This window comes from Accipiter gentilis, chromosome 26, assembly GCF_929443795.1.
Source record: "Accipiter gentilis chromosome 26, bAccGen1.1, whole genome shotgun sequence".
NCBI lineage: Eukaryota > Metazoa > Chordata > Aves > Accipitriformes > Accipitridae > Astur > Astur gentilis.
The window spans coordinates 16,803,296-16,816,684 of record NC_064905.1 but is presented as its reverse complement, the minus strand read 5'-3'; the positions used below and the strand labels follow the sequence as shown (position 1 = coordinate 16,816,684).

General features: G+C 49.8%; 2 protein-coding genes across 4 annotated transcripts; one reads left to right on the top strand and one right to left on the bottom strand.

Moving 5' to 3' along the window:
- Positions 1-4,165: 4,165 nt before the first annotated feature.
- On the top strand, positions 4,166-8,830 carry SQSTM1 (sequestosome 1). Of its 2 annotated transcripts, XM_049829827.1 has the most exons (8): positions 4,166-4,431; positions 4,643-4,738; positions 5,553-5,782; positions 5,904-6,060; positions 6,538-6,627; positions 7,163-7,407; positions 7,665-7,872; positions 8,519-8,830. In XM_049829827.1, the coding sequence occupies exons 1-8, from the start codon at positions 4,254-4,256 to the stop codon at positions 8,674-8,676; spliced, it is 1,362 nt and encodes a 453-aa protein (XP_049685784.1). In that variant the 5' UTR covers positions 4,166-4,253; the 3' UTR covers positions 8,677-8,830. The 2 variants fall into 2 exon arrangements, with proteins under 2 accessions (XP_049685784.1, XP_049685785.1); XM_049829828.1 differs by lacking the exon at positions 6,538-6,627.
- Positions 8,831-9,338: 508 nt separating this feature from the next.
- MRNIP (MRN complex interacting protein) lies at positions 9,339-13,371 on the bottom strand. 2 transcript variants are annotated; one of them, XM_049829833.1, is made up of 7 exons: positions 13,147-13,371; positions 13,011-13,070; positions 12,682-12,779; positions 11,414-11,483; positions 10,970-11,106; positions 10,603-10,705; positions 9,339-10,089 (listed from the first exon to the last, which is right to left on the bottom strand). In XM_049829833.1, exons 1-7 carry the CDS (start codon positions 13,327-13,329, stop codon positions 9,484-9,486), a joined length of 1,257 nt encoding a protein of 418 aa, XP_049685790.1. In that variant the 5' UTR covers positions 13,330-13,371; the 3' UTR covers positions 9,339-9,483. The 2 variants fall into 2 exon arrangements, with proteins under 2 accessions (XP_049685790.1, XP_049685791.1); XM_049829834.1 differs by having other exon boundaries at positions 10,618-10,705.
- Positions 13,372-13,389: the final 18 nt, after the last annotated feature.

The following is a 13,389-nucleotide window of genomic DNA, read 5'->3' as shown; positions in this document are numbered from 1 at the left end:
GCGCTCCAATAGCAATCCACAGGTCCTGAGGCCATTACAAATATTAGAAAGAGAAAACATTTATTAGGTCTAGATATAAAATGTAATCCAGATTTATAGCTGATTTTATCAAGCTCTCTAAAGAGCTTGGCTCTGGACTTTGGCCCATCTGTGAGCAGGTCAGGCTCGGTCCTTCCCGGGCTGCTTTAAGCAAAGAACACTTGCTGTTTTTCTCATAAACCAAAGTAACTTCATTTTCTATGTGTTTTATAGGTCGCTGTGTTCAAACATCACTAGGACTTGTTTCACTGCAGCGCAACTATTTCCAAATTCTCCTTAGCCACGAGAGATGAGTATCACAGCAGGGTGCTTACCTTCGATGTGTTGACATGATGCTTTAATTCAGGGCAAAAGCTACAAGTCAGGTTCTCAAAGCAACACTCACCCCAAGCAATTTGTGTAGGTTGCAAAAAGTTCCTTTTCACCTTTGGCAACACAAAACCCTTACGTATTCGCACGACACCCATAGCGTGCTTGTACTTTGTGCCTGCTCCCCACCCCTTTTTCCCTATCTGCTCCTCCGTCTCAATGAAAAACCTGTCCCAGAGTTTTTTGCCCTTAAAAATTTCACATCACCTCTATGAGCAATGGTGCTGAGCCTGTGTAAACACCTGACGTGGCAGAGCTAACCTTCAGGAAAGCTCAACCTCAGAAATGACACAGCAAAAAAACACACAACCCACTCGGCTTTCCCTTCTGCCTGTGCTGTTGAGGAAGGAGGGTTTCTGCTTCGGAGGCGGTGAACAGTGTTTTCACTGGGCTGGAGGAGGAGGGAAACCATCACGGGACCAGGCTGAGTCACCAGCATCTGACCCGGTGCATCCGGAGGATCCTGCACCTCTCCAGAAACCCCTGGAAGGAGCGTGTGGCACCGTGGCAGGGTCTTGACCCGGCACCCGGTCCAGCCCGACGAGCGCCCACCCGCTGCGGCTCCGCACCGTCCCTCCGTCACCGCACACCGTCCTGCTAGAGCCGGGGGTGCTTCCCAAACCTGCCCCTCCTCACCGGGAGTGCCAGGGCGGTGATGGGGGCCTCAGGCTGGGGCGATGATCTGGGGAGGAATTCCCTCTGGAAAATCATCATCAGCCTCTGTTGTGGTTTGCAAGCAAGGAAAAAGACCGGACACTGTCATCCTCCCCCCACCACCCAGCTTCATCCTGCCAGGACTTTACCGCAAACATGAAAAGTTTGGACATAAGGAGCGTTTCTAGTGATTGTGCCCCCAGAGCAAGAATCTCACCAAATATTTTTAAACACTTCCCAGCAGAATGTGGGTGTAGAGAGAAAGCAGAGCACTGCTGGGATGCTAATTGCTCCTTTTTGAGCCTTTCCTCTGTAACTTTGAAATTTTAGACTCAAGTAGCTTTTTTTTTTTTTCCCCATCCCCTTTGCTGCTCCTTTGCTACATCCATCCGTGAAGCTGGCTGCTCATCAGCTAGGGCTGACAAACCACTTTTTGGGCAGGGGTTGCTGTGATGCTATGGGATTCCTAAAGAACCATAAGAAAACATCCACGCAGCCAGTGCTTCATGCCGAGAATGCCAAAACCCGGGGGAAACAGAGGGAAAAACATCTCAAGTTAATGTATGTGGGAATACAGCACAGCTTCTGACATGGCCTCTCCAGGGGGCTGAGAAACTGCCGGGAGGCCCGTCCCAGGGCTGGGGGCGATAGGAAAATGCTGGGAGACCGAGTTCCAAGGTCTGTGCCAGAGAAGGGCTCGCTGGGAGGAAATCCCCGACCTTGAGGAGGAGGAGGAGGAGGAGGAGGAGGAGGAGGCGACTCACTGAGTCACCCCTGTCCCGTGGTCGGTGAGCTAAACAACCAGCAGGCTGGTGAAAGTCTTGTTTTCCTTATGTTTTGTAAAAGTGCATGATGTCACGACCAGAAAGCTGAGCGTGACTCAGCACGCCCCACCAGGAGAAGGGAGATTCCCTCTGGCTTTTGGCCCCTTCCATATTTGCCAGCTGGATGAAAGTTCACACAGAGGAAAACTCAGATTTCTGCTTTTAATTTGGTGCATCGTCTGATAATTGTAAGTGCATCAATTAATCTGGGGACACAACTGGCTTGAAAAGACCTGGCAACTTGAGGACAACCCACTGTGCCTCAAACACCCAGGCAGTGACGGAGAAGGGAATAAGGAATTGGTCCCATCTGGGTCGGCAGCAACTCGGTGCCTAAGGAATGAATGTTCTGGGGCTGGGTCCCAAAATACAAGTCTCTGGCCCTATAAATGAGCCCAAAAGTGGCTGTCAGGGTCCCTCAGAAATAGGACACGAGATGGACATGCTGGAGGTGCTGCTTGGCAAGGCAGATTCAACATCGGCAGAGTGTCCGGTACTGCATGCCTTGCTACCGCTGGTCCCTCTTCTGATTTTATGGAGAAAAAAAATAATCCAATGATGTCAAGTCAGCAACTTTCACCGACATTTTCAGAAATAAGGATATTCACAGCAAAGAGGCAAAAGGGAAGGTGAGTGCAATCCGCCTTTGCTGCGTGCCCAAACCTTTCAATATCTCGTGCTGTAAAAGCTGGTGAATCATTCCCTGCACAGCATCACTCATGCTTAAACCTGAATCTGCTTATGTTTAAACTTTAACTCATCACTTCACGGTGGAATATTTGCCGTGTCGTACCTGGAAATCGAAATTCCTAGAAAACTTCTAAAGTTAAAAAGGGCGATCCTGTCCACTGTAAATACTATTTTCTAGAAAAGTGTTGCAATTTCAAAATTGCCACACATATGCCAAAAATGGATCTATACAGAAGGCCAAGTGTTTTAACATATGTACTTTAGGTTCAGAAATAAACTACCTCCCCAACGTGGAAATTAAAACTTACCCTTCTCTTGATTGCAGAAGACGATAAATCATGACACAGTTTCTCCTAAGTTTTTATTATCTTAGACCAAGAAATACGTCACTAAGAGACAGAGTGGTCAGGCCATTGGGTGAGAGGGAATTAGCACCAACGAGGAACCTAATAATCATCGATCCATCTTTATTTAATCACACTTGGACGGCGCAGACGGCGTGTTCTGCCAGCTGGACTCTCCTGTGGCCAGATTAAGCGGCCTGTCAACTGTATCTGATCTGCAAAAAAAATACTGCTGCCAACCAACTTGGAAAGCCCCCAGACCGTCCTCCTTAATGTCAGTTGTGTTTATACCGGGATCTTTATTTTTAGCCCCCTCTTCCGAAACACCGGGTTCAGGGAAGAGCATTAGCTGAAGAGTTATTTATTCCTGCCACGCTGAGCATCCCAACCCCTCCGACGGGAGCGGCTCCCCACCTCCGTCACCCGGCCGGGTTGGCCCTGCTCGCCCCGGTGCAGAAGATGGAGGCGACGGGGAGGAGCGGGATGGCCGAGTGCCACGTTACCATGTGCTCTGGCTAATGCTGGTACCTGCTCCCAGGCAGCGATGGGGACCAGTTCATCCGGGGGCTGTCCCGGGGTGCACAGCACACCCCCGGTCGTCTTTCCCCAACCGGTGGGTCCCGGAGGCCATGCGGCCACACAGAAGGTACCGACGCCGCACTCGCTCCCCGCTGACCAAGCACCGGTGATGCTTTTGTGATCAGCACGGCCCTGACCCCCCCCAAACCGCCCCGCTCCCCGTCTCTGCCCTCACCGCCGGTTGGGGATGCGAGCCCGGGAAACGGAGAAAACAGAAACCAGCAGGGCCCGGAGCCGAACAGCGGGCATTTGCGAGTATTCACAGATTTTCTTTTGTGGTTTTTTTTTCCAGCTGCAGGCGACATATCGATGAGCACGCCCCGCAGAAAACGAAAGCCGTAACGGGCGCTGGGAACGGACGGGACCCCGGCCCGCAGCCGGGACCCCCGGGGAGCCAGAACCGGGGGGGCGGAGCCTGGTTCCGAGGAGGCGGAGCCTAGAAGCCGGGGGCGGAGCCTAGAAGCCCGGGGGCGGAGCCTAGAAGCCGGTGGACTGAGCCTAGAAGCTGGGGGCGGAGCCTAGAACCCTGCGGGCGGAGCCTAGAAGCCGGGGGGCGGAGCCAGGAACGGGGAGAGCCGCGCTTCGGCGAGGGGCTCGGGGGCGGTGCCTGCGGCTCGGGGGCGGGGCGGACGCGTTGCCCGCCCCTCCCCGCGGCGCTATAAGGCGGCGGCGCAGAGCGCGGCTCCCGCCCCGCAGCCCAGCCCGCCGCCGTCCCGTCCGGCTCCCCGACGGCAATTCCTGCTGCGCCACAGCCATGGCGGCGCTGACGGTGAAAGCCTACCTGCTGGGCAAGGAGGAGGCGGCCCGCGAGATCCGCCGCTTCTCCCTCCCGCCGCCCGCCCGCTACCAAGCCATCCACGACCGCGTCGCCGAGCTCTTCCAGGGGCTGCTGCGGGCCGGGCCGCCGCCCGCCTTCCGCATGCACTACAAGGGTGAGCGAGGGGGCTGGGGGGGGGGGGGGGGGGGGAACGTCCGCGGAGCCGGGTCGTCCCCCGCTCCGGTGGAGGGTCGGGCCCCCAGACCGGTGCCCCGGGGGGTGGGAAGGCCGGAGGGGAGGGGGGCTGCCCCCGCTGCAGCCCCCCTCCCCGGCTCCCCGCCGTGACACCTGAGCGGGCACCTAATCCTGCGCTTCACCCTCCCTAGATGAAGACGGGGACCTGATTGCTTTTTCCACCGACGAGGAGCTGGAGATGGCGATGCCTTATGTGCAGGATGGCGTCTTTCGTGTTTACGTCAAAGGTAATGCCGCACGGGCTGCGCGCTGGCTGGCAGGCCTCCGAAAACGGGAGAAGCAAACCCTGGCCCTTCGCCTTGTGTTCAGGGGCCTGGCATAACCTGCAGCCGTCTGGGCGGGGGGGAGGTTAAATAAAGGGCAGGGTGATATGCCAGAATATGAATCCTCCCTGCTGAGGTAGGTAAACACATCACAAGTTTCCTTGTAGCCCTGGCATCTCAGCTGGCCCAATGTGAGCCACTCTTGTCCTGCTGGCTCCCTGGCAACGATAGCCTGGCACTGATATCTTTAATATTCACAACAGTACGTTAGGAAGTCTTAATTCCAGCAATTCCAGCTTATTCAGTGCATAGTTGCTCCCTAGTCCCTTCTGTTTGTGTGGGAACCTGCAGAGCTTTATCTGCAGTCCATCTATTGAGTCACAGCAGCCAGCGGCTGTTGTCCCTGTTCTCATCTGTTATGCCTCCTGGCATTTCTTCGTAACTCCCTCTCCAGAAGCATTTTGTTCTTGCAGTGCTTAGGAAGGTAGGATGAGAAGCCAAATGGGGTAGTGCAGTACTAATCTAAAATAAACACGCCAAGAGACTGTTAAGGCATGCTCAATTTGAGGAGCAGGTATCTTTGCAAAACCCCTTCGTACTCGGTTTAAGTTCGCTTACATGCCCCCAGCTTGTGTTTGGCAGCCAGTGTAAAAATAAACTCATCTAGTAAGTCAATACTGCTCTGACAAGGGCTGTTTGTGCTTCCTTCTCCTCTGCCTCATTTCCAGCCTTTAAATAGTAACCTCGTTCTTGATGCAAAGTTTCCTTTCCTTAATAGAGAAGAAGGAGTGCAAGCGGGAACATCGCTCGCAATGCAGCCAGGAGCCTCCCCGTGACATGGTGCACCCCAATGTGATCTGTGATGGCTGTGAAGGACCGGTGGTGGGTGCCAGGTTCAAGTGCACTGTCTGTCCAGACTATGACCTGTGCAGCACCTGTGAGGGTAAAGGCATCCACAAGGAGCACAACATGGTGATGTTTCAAAGTCCACTGCTCAATCCATTTGAGGTGAGCAAAATTTATGGAGGGGAACTAATGAATGGGATATTTCTCAAATTTAAGTCATAAGTTCCAGTTACTTGGAATCTGGCTGTGTGAACAGTCACATGATGAATGTTGCCCTGTACAGTGGTTGCCTCGAGGACGCTGGCTCCGTAAAATGCGGCATGGTGTTCCACCGTTCCCATGGATGCACTGCTGGGGATATCCTGGCCCTGCAGCTCCATGCCAAAACTCTGAGCAAGCCCAAGCCAATGCTGCAGCGTCCAGTCCACCCACTGCGGAAGGTAAGAGCAGATGCCCTGGTAAACAAGGGAGTGGTGGAGCCAGACTAGCTGAGGTTCTGCACCGCAGGGTAGAATCTGGGTGGAAAAATAGACATGGGAACCAATCTAATCTGCTTGAAATAACTAGCACCTTTCAGCACAGAGTGGGATTATTTTAAGGCATGCTTGGGCCCATGCAATCGATGAGGATGCAGAGAGAGTATCTGGAACCAAACCAAGCTGAGCTGTTAGGTTAAGCATGTCACTGCTCTACTCCAGATCTGCCTTTCAGCATGGCTAATGAGCCTTAACAATGCTAATGCCACTGATTCTCTGTTCCAGAGGTAGCTCAGAATTAGGTTTTTGTCTCTGTACTGCCTTTGTTGTGTGGTGTATGCAAGTGACAGGAAACAACCACCAAGATCTCATGGGGATACACTTTGTAGGTGCTCTTTCCCTCTGAGCTTCTATATGTGCTAACAGAAATTGTTTTTCTAGAAGCTTCTACTAACAGCCAGCCTCAGGACCCCAATGTCACCTTCTTAAAGAATGTTGGGGAGAGTGTTGCAGCTTTTCTGAGCCCCCTGGGTAAGTGACTTAGTTTGTTATCTGAATCCCTGAGACCAGCTTAAAGGTCCTCTTAACAGGAGCAGCATTCAGCTGTTGTGACTGATACTGGAACTACCTCATGCTACTAAGCCTTGAAGGCTTAATTTACTCCTGGTACTAATAATGCCTAGGCTTAGAACAGCCACTTGGTACCTTCTCAGAGCCCTCTTATGGGAGGAAATGATGAGGAAAGATTTCATTAACATGTCACCACTGTAACACTAACTTTAAGTCAGTGGTCACTCAGGATTTTGCTTGGCTTATGTGGACATAGGCAACTTCTGCCCTGACCCTCTAAATGTACAGCTTGTCTATCTAGAGGAGGATGACTATTTGGTACTTAACTAACCTTTGTTTAAATGATACTTTGCATTTTAATTCCTGCATGTTACATGGCAAACTGTAGGATTACAGAAACCTTAAAGCATTTAGACCAGGATTGATCCATGCTCATTTAGGACTGTGCTTTGGAAAAATGTCCATAAGACTTTCTCCATCTCAAATCCTCTTCTAGGTATTGAAGTTGATATTGATGTGGAACATGGAGGACAGAGAAGCAAAGTGACTCCTGCTTCAAACAATCAAGAGAAGAACAATGCCGAGTCAAGCAGCAGTACTCTTAACCAGAATGTTCAGACCAAACCAGACTGGAATAACACAGATTCTGCTACAGAAGTAAATGCTGTTGCAGAGCAGATACAAGACATGGTGATAGATTCTGTGCCCGCACAAATGGAAGATGGCAGCTTCCAGTCCCAGGTACAAGAACTATGACACTAATGTAAAAATGCTTGCTGAGGCTTTACTAAAAAGGAAGATGATAATTTAGCATGCATTGCGGGATTCAGTAGCAGATTAAGTAATATATGGCACCTTTGCTTTAGCTTTACAGGCTTACAGCAAAGGTGGTGGGACTTGTGGTGGGTGTAACCCTTCGTTTTAAAGGCACATAGTAGGAGCATGCATCCTACCTGGAAAGTGCTACAGCACCTGGACCTTTTTTCTTCCCATTTCAGGAACACAGTGAGTCCAGCAGTTCATCAGGGGGTGATGAGGACTGGACCCACTTATCTTCCAAAGAAGTGGATCCTTCCACAGGTGAACTGCAGTCTCTGCAAATGCCAGAGACAGAGGGTCCCAACTCCCTGGATATATCTCAGGATCCTCCCCAACCAGGACCTACAGGACTGCGAGAAGCTGCACTCTACCCACATCTCCCACCAGGTATGAGAATGTGTGCAGGTTTCATAGCTGAGAGCAGTTTTCACTAAGGAACTGCCAACTTGCCTGACATAAGCAGATCTGCTTTTAGGGATGGTAGAAACTAAGGTCACATAAATTACAGCTAAACTTGACTAACTTTGTTAGTGGGTATAGCAGCTCTTGCACCCTGTTAGAGGTGGTCAGGTGGTTCTACGCTTGAATGTGGGCAGCCAAGTCTTAACAAGACTTCTGGCCCTGGACTAATATGCCACTTGAGCAACATCAAAAAAGGTGGTATCTATCCTAAATCATGTCCTTGCTCTGTACTTTTCAAGGGAGCCTTTCAATGCAGGACAAGTACATCCTGTGGCTTTTAGACAGCATTCTTTTGGTGGGGGCCAGTAATGGTATACAAGGCCACTTAACTGAGATCAGCAGCAGAGAGTCCTACAGCAAGGCCAGCTGAGTCTGACTCAGCAGTTTTCTTGGCTGGTTATGTATCTTTTATCTCAAAACATCTGCCTTCCTGGGAGACAAAAGAGAGCATGTCTTCTAGCATTTAATCAGCTATGCTGGATTAGTGCTACCTACTGTGTGTTACTGGAGCCTTGGCTGGTTTGCCAATTACATGAAATATTTCAACTTTAAACTATTCTTCTCTTAACAGAAGCAGACCCTCGCCTCATTGAATCTTTGTCCCAGATGCTCTCTATGGGCTTCTCTGATGAGGGTGGATGGCTCACTCGACTCCTGCAGACAAAGAACTGCGACATTGGGGCAGCACTAGATGCCATCCAGTATTCCAAGCAGCCACCTCACTTGTAGTAGTCTGTGTAACAGAAAGCACTTTCCCTCTAACTGAAAGCAGACAATGCAGTACAACTCACTCAGTGGTTCATCTTTCTTCCTGCTAAGGGTTTCTGTCTTGTGTTCCTAAGTGCTTGTAGAATGGAGGAAAAATAAATACTACTTCCTGTGATGAGTGTCTGAGTTTTAAGTATCACAGCTGTACTATTTTGTTTACTGTAACTTAGTTAAAAGAGCAGAGGGACTAGGCTAAGAGCATGTGATGTCATCAAGCAGCTCTCTGTGCAAGGGAGGCAGCCCAGGACTGTAGGTCTGCCTTTTTGCACATACCTTGGTGTAGCCTTTAAGGCTATACTTCTGAATAGGACTCAAATGGTTTGCTGGCTCTGAAGCCTGCTCTCCAGCTCTGGAAGAAAGGGTTGCTATGGGAGATCTAAACAGAGTACAGGGGCAGAGAGCTGTAGTTTGTAATGGGGAGTTAATCACAGAATTTAATGGTACTGGCCAGGAATCTTAGAGCCTGGGAGCTTACCCACCCCCCCCCCCCCCCCCCCCCCAGCTGACCTACTTCCATTCTTGTAGCTGATGAGGTTGCTAGACAACACTGTGTAACCCTAGTGCTTGCCCCCTGCAACAGTCTCTTCCACCCTTATTAACCACCCCCCCAACACAGCCATAAAGCAAGTAAACAAACAGCTTTAATTAATAATGCAGTTCTGTAAGGCTTAGAGTAGAGTAAAGCTACCTTTAGCTCAAAATCTTGCATCAGTAATCAACATACCAAATACATTAAAGAGACAACCATGAAAGCACTGCCTGAACTTCTCAGATATCATCATCAAACTCATCACCTGTGCAGAAGAGGGGTGTACAAGAAACATTGCTAGGCTTTGGCCCAGTGTTACAGTTAACAAAGGTGTTTGCCCTCCTTGTGCTATCCAAACAGTGCCTTCCTGCAGTGGTCTCCGTGGCACCAGATCCCACCCTTATCAACTGGCTTTGAGGTTCTTTGAACAACACCTCCTCCTCAACTGAGCAACTGGTGCTGGGTACCACGGTGCCAGGCAGTTTCAACGCAAGCTGCTCAGTGCTAGCAACACACTTTTTAAATTGAAAACCTGTACCTGGAAGTAGAGTTTTTCCAGCCTGTTCTGAGCATCTACTGGCCATACCAGCATCTGCTGCGGCAGTGCTGTGTAGCACCAACCTTCCACTGCCCTCCTGTGGTGACAAGGTGACCCTGGAAGCATTTTTGCTATAGGGGTCAGACCATGAGAGAAATTTTTCCCACTTTGAGGGTTTGGTACAAGCAGTTGGGGTTTGTGTATTCTCCTCAGGCACTACAGACTCACAGTCAGCACGAACCATACTCTCTCCAGAAACAGCATCTCCATCATCTTGGTTAGGCACTCCTACTAAACATTCCTTGTGCTGTAAGAAGAAAGAGAGTTTGGTTGTAAAGCCAGCATGCACAGCCAAGCTGCACAGAAGCAGGCAAAGAAAGAGCAAACAGGTCCTTCAAATGTACCCAAATTCCCAACAGCCCTCTGAGGCAGAGCTGAGGCTGATGCTCTGGGTGGGCCTGTGAACTCTGGGCTGTGAAGACTCAGGCCAACTTCACTGGCACTGCAGGTAATCACGGTAGCCTTAATGATTGCATACTACACAAGTGCCACTGCTCAGTAAGGCAAAGCAGCATAGATTGCAGCTGTGCTGATGGAGGAATCCGGCTCAACCACTCAGCCTACACAAGGTGGCATTGTTTTTGCCTGACTAAAACCTGGCAGAGAGAAACTCCTGACGCAATTTTCTTCTCCTCCCCCGTCATTCAAATAGAAGAGCAGAGGAAGACTCATAAAAATTCAAAATTATGATGACACAAAAGAGGTCAGGAGAACACCGTTTTGTTTTACTGGTAGGAAGCATCTTCTACAACTAAAATACCTCAGTGGTTTTAACCTTTTTGGCTTGGTAGGCAAGCTGGAAAACTCCATTTTCTTCTGCATACTCCTGAACTTCACTGGAGAGAAAGCTCTTCTGGTGTTTTCTGGCCAAGAAAACCATCCACAAAGAGGACGGATTAGCTCTACTGTGAAATTTTTTCACAAATCACTGTAAATGTTCATAAAATGCATGGTTCTAGCAATAAGAGAATTTCTACCCCCAAATACCAAATCCCTGCTCAGCTCAGGTCATACATTGCAACCTGTACTTTGTTCAGCTATCAGAGATGAGCTACCTCCCACTCGTCCAAACCAGATGTCACCATTCCCAGGCAGGAATTACAAAAAAAAAAAAGTTCTTTCTGTACCTTTGTTCTTCCATAGCATTCTTCCTCCGGGAACAGAACTTTTGCCTTTCTGTACTTGCTGCCTCCTCCCCATCTTCCTGATCTTCGCTGTCCTTGTCCAGATATTTTCTCCAGCGACTGACTTCTGCCCTTCCCTCCTACAACATTGGAGAATTACTGAAAACAGCAAAATACAAGGTTTACATTTTTGGCATTGTTAGGTATGTGCTGAATGCCTCAAATCACAAGCCAGTTTAGGACATGTTCCTGTATTGTGTTCCCAGGTTCAGTATCTCAGTGGAGCAGAGCATTTCTGTATACATCTCATTCTCTCTGTGCTGGAGCCTCTCTGATTATATACACGATTTCAGCTGTCTGAACCCATATAAAGGGATCACTGATTTCACTTTGATTCACCTAGGTCAGTATGGGTTAGTATTTACCTCAGCTTTGTAGGTATCTTACCTGCTGGACCAGACTGTCTTCATGCTGGGCTGCTATAATTTTGCCGTCATTTACAGAGTCTTTTACGCACCTAAAATAGAGGTTTAAACTAGAGTTTCTGGAGCACACTTCTGTCTGCTGATTTCTAATTTTCAAATCACCTAGTCATAGCACAAGGGATTGGATAGAAAGCATGCATAGGAACACTGGATAGGAGGCATGTCAGAAAAAGAAAAGGATCTATAGAAAAGCAGATGTCAAATGAAGGATTTGCCAGATTTATTGCCCAAATACTTCAAAAAATCTAGTTAGAGGGCAGCCCTCCTTTCTATAAAAATAGAGTAGCAAGTTTGATCTAAAGCTGCTAATCATTAAATGATAAATTCTAGTTGATCATAACTAGGGATATAACAGCGTGTCTTTGGGACAACGGCTTAAACCCACTAATTATATCCCAAGCAACCAAGGAAAAAGGGAAGTTATTTCACAATGTTTTGAATTTCACAATGTTTTCAGAATAGAAATAGCAACCTTTTTGATAAAGTGAACAAAGAATGAGTTTTCTTCCCAAAGCTTAACCCTGAACCACTGCATATACGCAACTAAGTTATCTAACTAGCTTTGACTGATTTCTGAAAATAACCTTGAGTAGAAAGGAAGCTGGACCAGTTCAAGACCAGTTCAAGATCAGGCGATCTGTAAACAGATTCAGGAATGAAATAAACAGGAAAGTGCTACTCAGATTTTCCAGCCCAGCAGGAATTACACCCAAATGTTTGTACTAAACAAGTCTTTTTATCAATAGCAGCAGCGATTACTCAACAGATCCACAGTGTGAAACCCCTGAATGCCAACAGTTAGGTAGCAACAGCTTAGAGTGGAGGATGTTTTCTCTCTGAGGATGCACCTCTGCACTGCTTGTCGGTAAGACGGATAGACATCTCCACAGTCAGCTCATCAAACAGTAAATAAGAAAGACCAATTAAAAAGAAAAAAAAAATGTTATTGCATATATTTTAATGGGTAAAGGGCCTGACCAACACACACTATTGATCAACTGAAGTTATCTGAAAAAATTCCTTGTCGAAAGAAACACGCCAGGACACCAAAACCAACAAATAGCTTGTTCCTATGAGATGACGACAAAACTGGCACGTGTCATGGCTTTACAACAGGACAGAAAACCCTCCTGTGAGCTCGAATTAGGTAACAGGCACCCAATGTGTGAAGACATGCATCAGCTGTAGCGCATCAAAAGAAACGAGCAGATAAAACATTAAAGACTCTACCGAGATGTCCAACTAATTGCTTCCTCTGCCTCACCCTGCAGCAAGTTTAATTTCTGGACATGAAGCCTACAGTCCAGGCCAGACCCTTGGCCATAAACCTGCAAAAAAAAATTAACAAAAACAAGGCTTAGGAAGCAGCCAGAAGGAAACAGCACAAAGTGAGGCTCCACCCCAGGTTAGCACGTACGGCTTGCGATGTCCGGGTAGGGCGAGCTGCCACCCTGGGCTCCCCACTGCCACCCCACAGGGCTCTCCGCCACCACGCTGGGCTTCCCATTGCCACCGCACAGGCCTCCCCCCCCCCGGCCCGGCCCGGCCCGGCCCCTCACCTTCTGCACCGCCTGCCGCTGGCCGCACACGCTGCAGCTCCACTTGCCGCTCCGCTTGGCCTAGAAGGGGGCAGAGGAGGGCGGTCAGCCACGGCCCGCGGCCCACGGCCCGCTCCCCGGCCCGGCCCGCACCCACCTGCTGCACCTGGAAGAGGCGGCAGGAGCAGCACCGCAGCGCCCAGAACCGCGGCGCCATCCCGCCGCCCGCCATCGCCATGGCAACGCGCGCCTTCCGGCCACGTGACACCCGCGCCACCAGCGAGTCGCCCGCTCTGCCCTCCAGTCCGCCGAGCTCCCCCCCCCAGCCGGTGCCGAGCATTGGCCGGGGGGGGGGCGGGGGGGGGGGGGCGTGTGTGTCTAACAGAAGTGACCTTCTTCC

Coding starts and splice junctions, on each gene's coding strand:
- MRNIP (XM_049829833.1), bottom strand. CDS start 13,329: ATGCTCGGCACCGGCTGGGGGGGGGAGCTCGGCGGACTGGAGGGCAGA. Junction 12,780..13,010: donor AGCGGCAGGCGGTGCAGAAG/GTGAGGGGCCGG, acceptor TTTTTTTTGCAG/GTTTATGGCCAAGGGTCTGG. Junction 10,090..10,602: donor AAAAGGTTAAAACCACTGAG/GTATTTTAGTTG, acceptor TTCTTCTTACAG/CACAAGGAATGTTTAGTAGG.
- SQSTM1 (XM_049829827.1), top strand. CDS start 4,254: ATGGCGGCGCTGACGGTGAAAGCCTACCTGCTGGGCAAGGAGGAGGCG. Junction 5,783..5,903: donor CACTGCTCAATCCATTTGAG/GTGAGCAAAATT, acceptor TGCCCTGTACAG/TGGTTGCCTCGAGGACGCTG. Junction 6,628..7,162: donor AGCTTTTCTGAGCCCCCTGG/GTAAGTGACTTA, acceptor ATCCTCTTCTAG/GTATTGAAGTTGATATTGAT.